Below are 17,267 nucleotides of genomic sequence, written 5' to 3'. Positions count from 1 at the left end.
CTTACATCGATGTGTTTCTCTCTGTCTTTCCCTCTCTCTTCCGCTCTCTCTAAAAGATCAATGGAAAAATATCCTCAAGTGAGGATTAACAGAAACAAACAACAACAACAAAAAATGCAAAGTGGTTGGTGTTCAAAGAAATGGAGCCCCTAACAGTGGGTGGATCAGAGCACAGGTACAATTCCATTGACAGTTTTGATACCTCAAAGATAAGCCTTTGGAGAAAAGGGCATTTGCGTTCCAGGGATGGCTTATCTGGCAGCACTCTGCCAAAATGCTTCCCTAGCCTGAAACCTTCCAACCATGTGGCAGCAGTTAAAGAGGCATTCCAGTCAGAAGTGATTGAGATATTGCAGGATTGCATGCATCTCTATAAAGACATGGACAGCTTATACCTCAGAGACAAACACGACAGCCGTGAGCTTAGTCTGTCCTTGGGATGAAAAGATTCCCAGTCCGTGATGAGTGATTCGAGGTATCGCCAAGCCCTGGTCAACCCAGCCAAGTGAAGAACTCAAGGAGCAAATAAAGCCAGAACCATGAGGCAGAGTAAGGGCATAGCCAAGGGTGGTGGAAGAAAGTGGGCTTTGGCCTTTGCCTACACCAAGCATGTCAAACTCCCGGCCCAGCCCACAACGAATATTTTTGCAGCCCAGCCAATATAACAGTATGTAAGAAATGTTTTAATAAAAATTTCTTAATTTAATTTTTACAATATCCTGTTATACATAATTATTAATAATGAACTACACTGTTCGCTAATGACTGATTACTATAAGCGTGTTGCATTCATTTCCCTTATGCGCCTTAATGCAGGCGCACCATTTTGCTCCACTAATACTATGCTAGCAGCAAATATTTTAGCAGCCGATTGCCACGTCATTAGTCTTGTACTGACTTGTTTGGTGTGCACAACAGGAAATATTTCGCTTTCGGAGAACAAGAAAAATAGGTTTATTTGCGTTATGCTTATTAATTTGTGTAGTTATTCAGTGTCTGGTAAGTTAATGTTCAAGAAAAAATATTAATTTTTATTAAAATGTTCTATTATTTTATGTTATCGATTACTCATTTGTTTCAGCCACTTGTATTCATCATGTCTTTATCAAAATAAACCTATGTTTCTGTGAAAATTGAAGCTCTTGTTTTTTTGAGGCCCACATAAACTTAAAACTTTTTTATTTGGCCCATAGTAAATAAGTTTGACATGCTTGGCCTACACCCATAGCTAGAGGGCTGATGACAGTTCCTGGTGAGGTCATTGTAGCTAAATAAATAGTCATCATCTCAAAACATGCAGTTTCCACACATGCTAAAAGATCTTCTTTATAAAATGAACATTGTTTAGTAAGGTTTTCAAGTAAGTCTTTGCCTTGCTTTTCCCCAAATCCTACATGGTAGTTGCTATTGAACTGTGACTACTTGGACCCAGGTGTCCCCTTGGAACAGATTTGCAAACACTTCCTGTAAAGAGGCAGATGGTAAATGGCTCTGCATGGTGGGTGTCACTATCCCCACATGACTTTGAGAAAGTAGATGCATTTCGTTGGGATAGTAAGTAGTGAATCTGTGACTTAGATGCATGTCTGAGTATCTTCACTACTCTGTATCACCTCTGCTGTGTCTCAGCTGATGGGAAGTCTAGACAGCTTGACTTTAGATGCTGCACACCCAGTGTTAGGGAGAATTGTGGAGGGAGGGCTGGGAGGTGGAAGGGGTATTTCAAATCGTTGTAAAGGAACATCCTACCTTCTCTTCTCTGTGAATACACACATATCCATAACTGATGTTCTATTTGGATATAAGTTGCCAAGAGTTTATAACTACAGAGTAAAAAAAAAAATGGTCAAGAGTAATAAATCATTTAAAGTTGCCCTAGTACAGTGGTCGGCAAACTGTGGCTCATGAGCCACATGCGGCTCTTTGGCCCCTTGAGTGTGGCTCTTCCACAAAATACCACGGCCTGGGCGAGTCTATTTTGAAGAAGTGGTGTTAGAAGAAGTTTAAGTTTAAAAAATTTGGCTCTCAAAAGAAATTTCAATCGTTGTACTATTGATTTTTGGCTCTGTTGACTAATGAGTTTGCTGACCACTGCCCTAGTATCAATCATATATTGAGAAAGAAAAAGATTTTGTAATATTGATTGAATTGGAAAAAGAGTATTCCATCATGAAAAAATATGCAAATGGTAATTCTTTTGTTCTTGTTGGATTATTCATCAGCAGGTCATGTTGGTTCTTTCTACCCCTACTATGTATTCTGTAATCTATGTAAGTTTCACATTCATGGACATCACATGGGTCTACCTCACCATCTCTTCTCCCGCGGACCTATCAGTAGCCTCTTACCTGGCTTCCGTCTCAGTCTTCCCCTCCTATGATCCATTCTACACACAAAAATCTTGAATCAGAGGATGCTATTAATTTGCTTAGTGTCCTTGATGGTTTTTCATGGCCCTAAAAGTAAACTCCAGACCTGTTAGCACAATTATGAACCCTTGACATTTGGGCCCTGCTTACCTTCCCAGCCTTGCTTCATACCAGGCTCTCCTTTCATTGTCTGAGCTCCAGACATACTTGCCTTTCTGTTTCTTGAATACACCAAGGTCATTCTCTCTTGAGAGCACTGACAGATTCCCATGATCTCACCTTGTCTCCTTGAAGTCAAAAACTTGAGGGAAATGGAAAGCAACAGCTTTTCCTTAAATGATGAGGATCAAACCACCAAGTACCAATCAAACATTATTTCCAGGGCTGTATGAATTAGAAATAGTTTTCAAATGTCACTTTCACAAATAACCTCAGATATATGCTATCATAGCTTGGGCTGCTGTACAACATACCATAGACTACATAAACATCAGAAGTATAGTTCCCAGAGTTCTAGGAGGCTGAAAAGTCCAAGATCAAGGTACCAGGTGATGGCTCTCTTCCTACAGATGGCCACCTCTGGCTTTGTCCTCATATAGTGGTTAGAGATTGAGCTCCCATCTCTCTTCCTCATCTAAAAAGGGCACTAATCACATCATGGAGACCCCACCCTTGTGACTTCCTTTAATCTTATTATCTTCCAAAGGCCCCATCTCCAAATACTATCACGTAGGGGATTAGGGTTTCAACATATGAATCTCTGGGGCCACAAACAGTCCATAACATATACTGAATACATGTTTTGACCAAATGGCTAAGCGTTAAATCACTGTTAGGCTGAAGTTCAATATCATCATCATATACTGAAAGTCTGGCCTATAAGAATATACCTGTGCCGAAACCGGTTTGGCTCAGTGGATAGAGCGTCGGCCTGCGGACTGAAGGGTCCCGGGTTCGATTCCGGTCAAGGGCATGTACCTTGGTTGCGGGCACATCCCCAGTAGTGGGTGTGCAGGAGGCAGCTGATCGATGTTTCTCGCTCATCGATGTTTCTAGCTCTCTATCCCTCTCCCTTCCTCTCTGTAAAAAATCAATAAAATATATTAAAAAAAATATATACCTGTAATATTAATAAGGATGCCTACTTATTAAAACTTAATTAAAATTATACCAATCAGGTTTTTAATGGCATTATAGTGCGGTGGTAATAATCTCTCAGAGCTGTCAGTTCCTATGGTTTTTATATTGTATGTTTACCATCTTAAAAATATGCTCTCTGTCAACTGAGGTCAGTGAAGGAGCAACAGATGTATTTTGTCAAACTCCGCCACTATAGGGTCATGCTAATGGTGATATTCCACACCCTGCTCTCCCCTTTCCCCCCAAGTCATGAAGCCTTCTTCCTCTCTAATAATAACTAAAATAAAGACTTCAACTCTTGAACTTGCCATCTTGGTTCCAAAGTCATGATCCAATTCTATTGAAGCAATCACATAAATTAAAGCTTTGGGCTGTACTGAAACAAGATGCTTTTTAACAATTCTCAAAATCAAGCTAAATTTTGCTGCTCTCTGGTGATTTCCTTTTTTGTTTTAAAGCAATGCTTTCACAATATTAAACGGAAAACATGATTCTCACTTCAGCAGCCAGAATGACCTTGTTAATGTGTGAGCCAGATCATGTTGTTCCTCTGCTCATACTCCTCTAATCACTCCCCATTTTCTTCAAATGGAAAGCCAAAGTCCTTCCAATGCCCTACCAGGATCTGCTCTCCTGGCGAGTCACACATGTCCTCTGCTACAGTCTTCCATGCTCAGGCTGCTCCTGGATTAAAACTAGTTATCTTCCCACCTCAGAGCCTTTGCACTGGCTGTTCCCTCTGCCTGCAATTCCTTTTCCTCAAGATGCACAAGGGGCACTCCATCTTATTCAAATCTTTCCCCAGTGAGGCTTAAATGGGCTATTCTATTTAAACTAGTGGCCCAGTGCACAAAATTCGTGCACAGGGGGTGGGGGGATGGGTGGTGTTCCTCAGCTCGGTCTGCACCCTCTCCAATCTGGGACCCCTCGAAGGATGTCCTACTACCAGTTTACAGGGATTGGGCCTAAACTGGCAGTCGGACATCCCTCTCACAATCCGGGACTGCTGGCTCCAGCTGCTCACCTGCCTGCCTGCCTGATTGCCCCTAACCACTCTGCCTGCTGGCCTGCTTGCCCCAACTGCCCCTGGCCGCCAGCCTGCTCACCCCCAAATGCCCCCCGCCAGCCAGATCACCCCAACTGCCCCCTGTGCCAGCCTGCTCACCCCAGGTGCCCCCCCCTGCTGGCCTGCTTACCTCCAACTTCCCTCCCCACTGGCCTGTTCACCCCCAACTGCCCCCTTGCTGGCTTGCTCACTCCAAACTGCCCCCCCCCCCGCTGTCCTGATCACCTCCAACTGACCCCCACTGATGGCCTGCTCACCCCCAACTGGCCCCTCTGCTGGTCTGCTTACCCCCAACGGCCCCTGCCATCCCATCCTGGCCTGATCACCCACTGGCGACCCAGGGTCCTAGCCCCTCCTTTTTTCTTTTTCTTTTTTTTTTTTTTTTCAGCTCCTCCTTGAGCAGAGGCCAGGGCTGGCTGGAAGCAAGTATCTAGGATTTATTTATCTTCTATAATTGAAACTGTAGCCTTGAGCAGAGGCCAGGGCCAGCCAGGGCGGGAAGCTTGGCTTCCTCCATCACCGGGAGCAACCCAAGCCTCCTGCTCAGCTCCAGCTCCATAGCTGCCGCCATTTTTGTTGGGATTTATTTATCTTCTATAATTGAAACTATGTAGCCTTGAGCGGAGGCCAGGGCCAGCCAGGGTGGGAAACTTGGCTTCCTCCATTGCCCGGGCAACCCTAGCCTCCTGCTTGCTCCAGCTCCATGGTTGTTGCATACTCACTCCTGATTGGCTGGTGGGTGTGGCTTGTGGGTGTAGCGGAGTGATGGTTAATTTGCATGTTTCTCTTTTATTAGTGTAGATAATGGCATCTTCCCCTATGCTTCTGATCTCCTGGCTCGTTTCTGTTATTCTCCCCCATCCCCAAAAACCACTGACCACTTTCTAACGGTATATTATTTCCTTGTTATGTTAATTATTGTGTTATGTTCTCATCCACTAGATCCAGGGGTGGGCAAACTTTTTGACTCGAGGGCCACAATGGGTTCTTAAACTGGACCAGAGGGCTGGAACAAAAGCATGGATGGAGTGTTTGTGTGAACTAATATAAATTCAAAGTAAAGGAGCGGAGGGGAGAGCAAGAGAACCCTCTGCTCTTTCGGCTCCGCGGGCCGGATAGAACAGCCGAATGGGCCAGATCCGGCCCGCGGGCCGTAGTTTGCCCATGGCTGCACTAGATTGTAAACTCTGCAAGGATGGGAACCTGCTTTGTTCAATGACACATCCTTAAGACTCAAAACATGCCTTGTACCTTGTAGAGGCTCAACTCTATGTTTAAATGAAGTCTTGGTAGAATCAGTATGCATTTAATCTTCATCTAGCCAGTGGACTTAGCATAAAGAAAACCAGGATAATTTCACTCTCTAAGTTACATCTACAATGCCTACTTTTCTTGGAGAGGGAATTTTTATATAATGACAGTAAACCCAAAGGACATCCCTATTTGTGTTACTCATAGTTCTACAATGATCAGGTAAGTAAATAATCTGTGTGCTCAAATAATCATTAATTGCACACAACTTTAGGGTTGCCAAAAATATAGTTGAAATGGCATTTGGCTCCTTGGACTGCCAGAAACCAAGGTTGCAGCCAAATCTTAATAGCCGATTTTTGGCCCAGTGCCACAACCAAAGCTGAGCTTCAGTGCCTCCTCATTCTTTATGTGATTATTCTGTTTAATTTTAAATGTTCACATGTCTAACTTGCACATTGTATAATCTGCTTTTGGGGAAATCTGATACCAGCCTTTTTCCATGTTGTACCAAATAGAAAAAGAATGGTTAACCCTACACATGCCCAGATAATAGAAACCTCTTGGGTCAGTAACAGGCCAGAACTGTAACAAAAGGAAGAAAGGGAAGCATCAAAACTTGGATTTGTTATCAAGCAGAGTGTTTTGATAGAGGATATGTGATTTCACTGTTTTGCTTTATCTTCAAAATACATAGTAAAAAGTCTCACTCTGCCACTATATCATCTGGTGCTAATTTCTTGACTTCTCTCTGCATCAGTGTCTCTCTGTCCAGTGGGGAATAATCACAGTATCTACTTCATTGGGTGATGTTAGGATCATTGGAGAGCATACTAGTACATATGACATGCTTAAAACAGCTCTTGGCATATAGTAGGCACAATATAAGTTTGCTACTATGGTTATTCTTTATATCATAATTATCCTCAGAAAACATTTTGGCAAGATAGATAAAAGACTATTTTCTCCCTCCCTCCCTATCTCCCTCTTCCTCTCCCTCTCTAAAAAAAAAATCAATAAAAGAACACATTTTAAATGTGAAAAAATGCAGTCATGCCAAAAGCTGGGAACAAGAACACTTCATGGACTGCGTCAGCTTGCGCCAAGACCCTGCAGTAGGGAAGACTACATCCTGCTTAGGAAGAACAGAAAGAAGACCAATGTGGCACGTTTAGACATGGCTCAGGATGACAGTGCAGAGCTATGTGATTTTTTTTTTTTCTGAATTCTATACTTAATGGAAAACCAGTGAAGGGTATTAGGTCGAGGAGGGACTTACAATGAAAAGAGTCCAGCTGCTCCTCAGAGTGTTGATTAGAAGCTAGCAAGAGTAGAAAAGGGAGATGAGGAAGTGACTTGAAGTTTCTGGAATTGAGAATTCATGGTAGCTTGGACTAGCCACAGAACAGCTAATAGAAATGGATAGAAGTGGCCATATTTGAAGTTTATTATGAAGCCCTGGTAAGATGTTATGAGGTATAACCCATGAAGCAAATGGAAGAATCAAGGTGTGACTCCTAAGTTTCCAGTTTAAGCAGTTAACTGAATGTTAGTGAAATGGGGGAACTTGAGGGTGTTAATAGGGGAAGCTTTGGGACAGAATCAGAAGTTTCATGTTAATTTTATGGTTTTTGAGTTCCATCCAGGAGAAGATGTCAAGTGGGCCATGAAACTTGGGATTTAGTTTTCCAAGGGAGGTCTAAGCTACAGATACAGATTAGAGGTCACACCTGTCACTCTCGGGGTGTGTGTGAGGTAAAAAGACAAGGAGTATAGAAGTCAAGGAATGTTCATTGGTTCTTACCTCTAGGAAATGGTAGCCATTTGGTTTCCCTGCCTTTGTTGCTGCTACTTCTTGATTCTTGTTACCCATGCCTTGTCATCGTTGGACTTTGATAAGCCTGAGGAACAGACATCAGACTGAAGGGTATTGACACAGCATAAAAGCAATTAGATAGAAATAGCTCATCCTCATTTTTTCTTTTCAGCCTAATTTTTGGCATCCATTCTTCCATCGTGCTCACCCACTGTGAACTGTTTACACATCTAATGAAAAGAGGCGGGTGCATTTGCATTTCATGGACAGTCAGAAAAGGGGAAGAGAAAGGTGGTTGGGAAGAGCAGCTGGCACCATTTTCAGGATTGAAGACTTATTAACTTTTTATAGGGATGTGAGGCTGTATTCACTGTCATGGCAGATGTCACTTGTGTTCACTCCTTTCCTCCTGGGCTCATGGAGGAATGCACTTCCCAGTCTCCCAGAGTGACTGTTCTAGACAATGGCCTGTGACAGAGAGTGCCTGCGCTGATGGGCTAGGAGCTCTGGTGCCCGCTTCCAACTCCTTCTGGAGAGTGTGTTGGTTACAGGTTCAGGTGGCAGTGCAGAAAGTCAAAGGGACTTTGATTCCCCAAGTCACCAGGGGGAGGACAGCTGCCCAAGAGCTAAGCACAGACTTTGTATAAGTAAGAAATAAACTTTTGTTATTTTTTTTGCTCATTTTGGTTGTCTGTTTTGAAGACTTTGAGGGATGTTTGTTCGTAAAAACCTAGTCTAATCCAGGCGGCATCTTGAAATGATACAATAATGCTTGCTCAAATCCCAAGCTGCCCACAGGCAGGCATCTTGCTGAACATCTGGCCAGGTGCAACCCCCAGCAAAAAATGGGTTTGCTAAACTATCACTCTAAAGTCAGTATTGATTGTGACTCTCTTTTGAATAGGTGTAGACTATCCTTTTCTCTGAATTACTGAACTGCCAAACTGAAAATCACTATTTGAAGATTTGAAGAAGCTCTCTCCTGGGTCTTTGTGATTGTTACCCATGTCAGGGCATTCTGGGGCACACCTCTCCCTCGTGCCTCATTTTGTTTGTCTGTAATTGGCAGCAATTACTGCCATTTCCATCTCACTTCCATGCTGTGATTTCCTTTCATGTGACTCATGCTTTTTTCTAGAGTGTAACACACAAGCTTAGCACGTGTAACGGGTCTAATTGTTGGGCTTAAAAGTTAGAGGTGAATGTTGGTTTTCCGGCGTCATTTGTGTGTGTTGGTGCGCATGCGCACGTTTGTGTCTGTGTGTTTCTGTGTGTGTGTATGTATGTGTGTGTGTGTGGTTTAATCCACTTAAGCAATTATTTTGTTCAGCAGAAGCTGACCTGTTTTGTTTGCTCTCCTTAATGCAAATCTGGGCTACACATCTTACCATGTACACACCGACTTTCTGAGACACCAGTGCTTCTCCTTGAATGACCCCCTTCCCTCTAGGGCAGTGATCGGCAAACCGCGGCTCGCGAGCCACATGCGGCTCTTTGGCCCCTTGAGTGTGGCTCTTCCACAAACTACCACGTGCGGGCATGCATGTACAGTGCGATTGAAACTTCGTGGCCCATGCGCAGAAGTCGGTTTTCAGCCTGGGCGAGTCTATTTTGAAGAAGTGGCGTTAGAAGAAGTTTAAGTTTAAAAAATTTGGCTCTCTAAAGAAATTTCAGTCGTCGTACTGTTGATATTTGGCTCTGTTGACTAATGAGTTTGCCGACTACTGCTCTAGGGCTTCCTTGGCTAATCTTTATCAGCAACATCTGGGCTTGAGCGCAATGAAGTTACAGCAGTGTTTATCAGTGCACATCTGCGGGCTGTGGAAGTTGCTAGCCAGCTCCTCCATCTCGTTGAGGATGGCCCTATGGAGCCCTGAGATTGGCAGCTATTTCTCAGGAAGCGGAAGGCTTGTGTGCCGTGATGAAAACTCATGGAGAACATAAGGGAAAGGAGCCATTACAGTTGGAATGGACATTAGGAATCATCTGTTTCAACCTTCTCATTTTACTGGTGAGAAACTGAGGGACAAAGATGTGAAATAACTTGTAGACGCCTTTAAGAAAGAAGTTACAGAGACGCAGACAGGACTCCAGCTTTTGTTACCCCATCCTGGCTTTTCTTTCTTGATGCTTTATTCAATATTTAATCCAGGATGTTTATGGGGAAAAGCTTTCTTTGTGCATAGATTCTTTCATTCTTTCTTTTTTAATCCTCACTTGAGGACATGGTTTAGAGAAAGGAAGAGAGAGAGAGAGAGAGAGAGAGAGAGTTAGTTCAGTAACCTTTCTGTATGCTCCCCGAATGGGGATCCAATCCACAACCCAGGTATGTGCACTGACCAGGAATCTAACTGGCAACCTTTTGGTGCATAGGACGATGCTCAACCAATTGAGCTCGCTGGCCAGGTGTTCATAGATTATTTCTTAAATTTTCTTTCAGGGAACAAAAATATGCGAAAAGTCATGTTGTGCTTGGTTGGTCATTTTCAGGGTGTGTGCACCTTCCTCCTGGTGATAGTCTCTTTAGAGACAGTGCTGGTCAGGGCAGGGCAGGCTATGCTTTAGCCTTATGCTCTGGGCAGGCACGGGGATGGACGCTGCTGAGCATGGAATGGAAGGGGATGGCAACTCCAGCTGCTGCTAACAGTGACTCCCAGGTTCATGCATGTATTTCCACTCACTCTTTTAAAAATACATATGTAATATTTGGTGCATATACAATAGCACATAAAATGTGTGATTGGCTAACAGTAAAGTTAACATTGGTGAAGCCATCACCAAACTTAATGAAAGTCTGCTCCCTTTTAAACTCATCCTCTTTTGTGTTTTCTGGAAGTGGCTCCCTTAGCTACATCCTTTTTTTTTTTTTTGCATTTTCTCATCCTATAAAATGTGACTGAGCAGATATGTGTCTTCTCTCTTTAAGACAATGACAATTACAACACTATTTTTTTATTTTTAAACTGTATTCCTCAACTATAGTGATTTTCCAAACTGCCATCAGCCCGAGTTTGGTCTTTTTTACCATTTCCCTCCTTGGCAGTGCGTAGGCAGACATCTCTCCCGAGGCCGCCTTCGTTTCTGCCGCCCGGTGGGCAGTCCACTGGGACCCACGGCAGGCACGTCAAAGGCCACATCCAAAGGAGCATCACCAGGGAAAGATTGCCTCCCTTCTTAAGCAGCTTATAAGCCTTTGACACAGAAATCAAGGAGGAAAAAGCTAGTGTCTATTGTATCAGGTGGCAGTCAAGTCCAGTTCTCATCTAGGAAGTAATTTTTAAGGAAGGCATTTCCTTTTAAGAAATTCTGCACACCTGCATTATTTGATTACCATTCACTTTTCCAAGTCGTTTTCTTTCATACTCGGCGGCTGAGTATCAATTTCTCTATTTGTAGACTGAATAAGAATTTATTCTTAAATTTTATAGGTTTCTGTATAAAATATATTAATCAGATAGTTCCATGAACCATAAACTTTAAGATACTATTTTTTTTTCACTTCAAGCCAGGTTCAGAGCTATAATTTAACATTTGGCTTCTTTTATTGAAGAAGGCAGTTTTAAGATAATGATCATAACCACTGAGTTAAAGTTTGAGATATTTATAAATGGTTTTAATTCCTATTTTAAGTGAACCTGACAAAGGAACAATGCAGGTATAATTTTAAATATAGATGTGTTCTAACCAAATAGATGAATAAAAGTATTTATTTGCTATGCATTATAAAAATTTTTCTTTAATATTGGGCCTCAAATCTCACTATTTATTATTTCATTTGATGTGTTTTTATAGTTACTTTTACTCCAGTTGCTTCTGTTTTTGTTTTTTCCCTGAGTACATGCAGGTTTTGTGGGGTCTGACACAGATAGTTTTGGAACTTTTGCTATAATATTTTCAATAAAAAATATGAGTACTATTTTAGAATAATAAATCAGAAACTTTGCAAATCTAAAAGAGCTGACAAATATCACCAAATCCAGAAGAATAAGTTTTCATTAACTGATTGACATGCCTCTATAATACATTTTTCCCTTTATGTTTTGACTTCTTGCTTATTGATTGCCTCTCCCTAAAACACTGATTTTGTGACATTTTCTAAAGCCATAATAGAAAGATAATTCAATGTTCCTCTGTATGTTTGGCTAAAATTTATTGGTATTATCAATATTAGGAATCACATCACGTGACCTCTAATACATACTTACTGATTATAGTATTTGCTATAGTTCTGAGCCCTAAAACAGGAATTACGACCAATTCTATTTCCTCTGGTTCCTATAACAGGAACAGATAAGGTGTGTTTGTAATTGTCTGTGCCATACTGTCAAGTCTGTTCTGTAGTTCTCCTTTGACTTGATGTCTCTGAGAACTAGATTCTTAGCTTTCAGTTTTTCCATTTCTAAATATTGGGACAATTTCCCAAAGACTAGCTCCCTGCTTCATTACATTTCAAAGCCTGCTTCCTCACCACACCTGTACCTCTGGTCCAAATGCTGCTGCTCCTGACTCTGACTGAGTCCATGCAGGCGGGAGGGTTGTAGGAATATTCTTGGAAGGCATATACTGAAACACCTAGTAATGAGTATGAATAGAAATAAGTTAACCATAGGATACCATATAGACTACATAAATACAGCTTATTAAACCCAAACTAAGTGTGATTCCATCTCAGTTTCTCCTTAGCTGGATCCCCACAATGTCTGTTGGCTATACCAACACTACCCAACATGAGGAAGGTGTAGAAAGACCATTATCTTAATTGACTATGAATGCAGTACTTTATCTTTGCAAATTTTACAAATTTTAACAAAATATATGATCAGGTGATGCCATTGGTAAGACCCTTTCCTGGCCCTGAGCGAATGAGGGGTCCTTAAGCTTCCCCAGCTTGAGTAACCGTATATTTGCTCTTATTTAGCCTTAAATATATATGATTTCTAGAAAGCATTTGCTTTCTGAACCTCAGCCACTTTAATTCACAGTTTATGGTATGGTATTAGCTTGTTTTATCACTTTGAGGTTTTATTATTAAACTTGTGGTTTAACATAAAAATGCATTGTTGATTGGAGTCACTCCTCCCAACAAAGAGCACATAATCAATTTAAAATTGAATTAAAAAAAACGTCAGTTTACTTGACAGGTATTAATTAATAGTAAAAGGCGTAGTTTGTGTTATCGTTCAGTTAGTACAACACACCAGACTTGCTATGTGTGTTACTTCTACACAAAGGAGAGGGAAGATAATTTTTAATTACAGCAAACACTTGTATAGCAGTTTTCATGTGGCAGGTACTGTTCCAAATGCATTTCCTATGTCACCACTTCTCATTCTGGTAGATAAGCTGAAAGCCCTCCCATTACAAGTCTCAAGGAATGCTCAATGAAATATAACAGAAAATCTAATACATGCCTGGCAGAGCTCATAAGGAAGTAAGGGAAATCACCAGCTGCTAGAAACACAAAGGGGACTGACATGAGGAGGTGAGAGGACGGGGAGGGCACTATGATGCCCAAGGTTGACACTTGGGTTTTAATATTTGGGATGTGATTTCTTCTTTTCTTTTTTCTAAGCCAGGTAGTAGAAAGAACATCCCTTCATGACTGGAGAACACACTGGAATTTGCCAAATACCAGGGATTGGTAATTGTGCCCAAAAGATTTTTTAAAAATTAAAATTACTTTGCTAAATCGTGAGTTGACCAGGATCCAGTCACACCCATGACCATTTCAAGTTGCAGCGAGAAAAGGACTGTGTTGGTTGGGTTACCTATAGAATAAAAGACACTTTCTTATGGTTTGTTTCTCTGTTCAGGAAATGCAATGGATAAACACATAACAGAGCCAGGAGCTGGTCTGCTCTCCATTGGCACTATGAGTTATTTAGTGGAAATGGGGAATTTACAACGTGCCGATGTGCAGAGTACAAGAGAATTCATTTAAATTTTATGACATTAATAATTTTGAATATTGACTTGGCTGTCAACATGGGATACAGAATTCATTCACTTATTTGATTCATTAGCAGAAGTTTTATATCCAGTGTCCTTGTGATGGTGTGGAAGAAGACAGGCTCATTGTTGTATGTGAGTAATACAAAGTGAATACTAGAAGAAACCCAGCTGGCATCCCTGGGGCTGGGGGGATGAAGAAGAGGAATGCTGTTGTTTTAGGGAAATGGATTTGCTGTATTGTTTTCCTGGCACCCACTCAAAAAAGAAAAAGATACCATAAACAAACTGTGAATCTTCAGTAAGAGTGTCTTCATTTTTTTCCGTTAGTGATTTAAACAAAACAAAGAATGGAAATCAAGTGTAAAGATAAACAACATCAGGAAAGGGATTCTCCAGTATGTGCCCCGAGAAAGTCATAAGGGAAACTTATTTATAATTAATTTGTGGAGCTACTCTGTGTGTTGCTTATTTTGTTTGATTCTCACATTTTCTGTGTTAACAAACAACAGATGAATGTTAGCTTTTTTTTTTATAGTTGTTGAATTATTGATTGCCCCTGCCCAAATCCCTAATTGGTCATCTTTAGGTCTGAGCCCCCCCTTCCTGCAAATGCACAAACATGGAAAAATATGGTCTATTAGTCAGTGTTGTGTAGAGAAACAGAACCAATAAGAGATATAGATATAGATATAGATATAGATATAGATATAGATATCTCAGAGGTTGGCACATTTGAAATCCACAGGGCAGGTGGTTGGCAAATGGAAACTTAAGCAGGGTTTTTATATGTTGCAGTTTTGAGACAAAATTCCTTTGGAAAAATCTCAGTCTTTGCTCTTTAGGCCTTCAACTGATTGGATGAGGCCCACCTATACTACGGAAGGTGTATTAGGGTTCTCCAAAGAAACGGAGTAGTCTGTGCAGGTTTATTATAAGAAATTGGCTTGCCAGATTATGGAGCCTGGAAATGCCAAAATATGCAGCCAGCCATCAGGAAACCCATGAGAGCCAACGGTGTCATTCCAGTCCAAAATCCGGTAGGCTCAACACCCTGGCAGAGTTGGTGTTTCAGTTTGAATCCAAAAACTGGGAAAGACTGATGTCCCGGCTCAAAGCAGTCAGATGGGAAGGTTCCCTCATACTCATGAGAGAGCCAGCTTTTTTGTTCTGTTCAGAACTTCAACTGAGTGAGGCCCACCCATGTTAGGGAGGGCAATGTGCTTGACTCAGTCTACTGATTCAGATATTAACCTCCATGGAAACCGCCCTCACAGAAGCATACCCAGAATAATGTTTGACTAAATATCTGGGCACCCAGGTGACATAAAATTGATCATGGCATAGGGTAATCTACAATAACATCAACTGATGTTAAAAAAACACGTTCGCAGTAGCATATATTTGTCCAAACTACTGGGCCTAGTCATGTTGATGCATAAAATTAACCATCACATGTGGTGTATTCATTTTTTTTTATTACAAAGTACTGTAACCACATTGTAAGTTAAACCAGGAAGGAGAAAAACATTGTATATCCATTACAGTACCAGGCATGTTTTATTTTCTAGCTGGTCTATTTCATAAAAAGGTATTTTTTTTAAAAATCTTGAAAATATTTTCAATAATGTGTCAGATGTTTGGGGTTTATCTGTTTCTCCTATTTGTCGCCGTTGTCAAAACGAAACATTAAAATGGGAGTTGGCACCCTCGATGTTTGTCCAGTTTCTGCCACTCACTCACTTCATCAGTCGAGAAAGAAATAGAACCCTCCTGAACCTCAGTGTTCTTATCTATTTATGAATAGTGTGGGCCCTAGCTGGTTTGGCTCAGTGGATGGAGCGTCGGCCTGTGGACTGAAGGGTCCTGGGTTCGATTCTAGTCAAGGGCACATGCCTGGGTTGTAAGCTTGGTCCCCAGTGGGGGGCGTGCGGGAGGCAGCCGATCAATGATTCTCTCTCATCATTGATGTTTCTATCTCTCTCTCCCTCTCTTTTCCTCTCTGAAATTAATAAAAAAAAGTTTATAAAAATTTATATTTATGAATAGTTTGGGCTTGGCAATATCCAATGACCTATCAGCTTGCATCTTTTATTAAGCCAGAATTTGTAAAGTGAGGTACGTGTACCAGTTTCAGACTATATGCAGGAGGGTTGGAGGTGGTACAAACATGGACAGGGTTGAGTTTAATAATTCAGTATTCTAATGTATACTTGGAAAATATAATTAGCACAGAAAAATCATGACTTCCCAATTATTGTGGCTTAGGGCAACATGAAAACTAACAAAGGGATTCATCTTAAAGAAAAATATTAAAACACATGTCTTAGACTGATCTGGATAAACGTTAGGAAATGAATGAAGCTTAGGACATAGGCACTATTAATCCATGAATCTAACGTGATGTGCTCTCATGCCGCTTTTTCAGAGAACCACAAAGACTTCAGTTCTCTTAGCAGAGAGCTGTGTAGAGTGTTGTTCATTGAGCATTCTGCTCAACCTGTATCGAGTACATCCTGCTGGCACTGTGCCTGGTGTAAGGATCCTGGGGTAAATGGTATGGGACTTCGGCCTTGGGTAGTTTACAGTCTACTGGGGCATCAGAAGTATTAATGATGAATTCTAATCCAGTGTCATATCTGCAGTAACTGAACTATATACTAGGGATCAGGTTTGGGATAACACAGAGAGGAGAGACTGGCTCTGTCTTGGGGATACCAGGAGAAGCCTCATTGAAGTCATTCTTGACTTGGCCAACAAATTGGGGATGGGCATGCTAGGTACGGGGACTAGGATATCCAGAGGCTTTTGGTAGACTCTTGGGTGTTTCTAATATGTATGTATGTATGTATGTATGTATGTATGTATGTATGTGTGTATGAAGAGTCTGCTAAAAGTATCCCTTTTCATAGGAATTGCCTATACATAGAAGATGATCATTTCCAGGTCTCTCCCCAGTTCCAAGTGGCAAGCTTGAGCTAATCTTTCCACATTCATGGATTAGATTCTGGGATCTTTGCCGATTCTGTGCTTACCTACCAGCTGGTTTGGGGGTTTCTATTTCTTTATTCCCGAATGAGACTCAAGAAAAAGTCTGCATATCCTATAAACATTCCTTTGCAAAAAAGAAAAATGATTTTCAATGATCTTGGGCGAGAGAAAACTTTGTATCCCTAATTAAATGCCTGAGTTTGGTTTTGCATTTGCTGGGAACCTACTATAAAGCAAACCAACGTGGCCTTCTGTTCTGTTCCAGGCGCCAAGAGCTTGCCGGGCTGGGTTCCCACTGCGTCTGTGTAATGCATTCCTTCTGTCCCACCCCCTGTTGCAGATCTGCCGAGGTGAGGCTGACATCATCACCTTGGCTAATAAAGCCATTCCCAATGTGTTACCAGTTGAGCTGCCTAAATGGAGGGATGGAGTAGGGGTGCAGAGGGGCTTGCCAATTAGTTCAACATTTCAATATTTGCTGTCCTTAAAAAAGATTCTTTAGAAATAGGAGCGATTACACATTTAAATTTGAAATATTTTGCAGGACTGATTTCTCGCTCCATTGACATCAGCCTTGCAAGCAAATCAGGTCATCGGTTCCCTTGACAGTCCTCCTGATTTAAGTTTGCTTCCCCTCCTGATGGGCCTCATCTGGACACCTTGGGAGCTGGTGGGATGAATGGAC

General features: G+C 41.5%; 1 protein-coding gene across 2 annotated transcripts in view; it reads left to right on the top strand.

Annotated features, from left to right (window-relative positions):
- SAMD12 (sterile alpha motif domain containing 12) overlaps positions 1 to 17,267 on the top strand; it is a 350,465-nt gene that overhangs the window by 47,652 nt on the left and 285,546 nt on the right. Inside the window, exon 3 of one of the 2 annotated variants that reach the window (XM_080646981.1) lies at positions 16,848 to 16,932. The exons of the other annotated variant lie outside the window; for it this stretch is intronic. Within the exon in view, the coding sequence (XP_080503107.1) occupies positions 16,848 to 16,932 (85 nt within the window). The remainder of the gene's footprint in view (positions 1 to 16,847; positions 16,933 to 17,267) is intronic. 2 annotated transcript variants of the gene reach the window in all.

The sequence above is a fragment of the Plecotus auritus genome (assembly GCF_963455305.1).
Source record: "Plecotus auritus genome assembly, chromosome: 11".
NCBI lineage: Eukaryota > Metazoa > Chordata > Mammalia > Chiroptera > Vespertilionidae > Plecotus > Plecotus auritus.
This window is presented reverse-complemented; position numbering and strand designations above follow the sequence as displayed.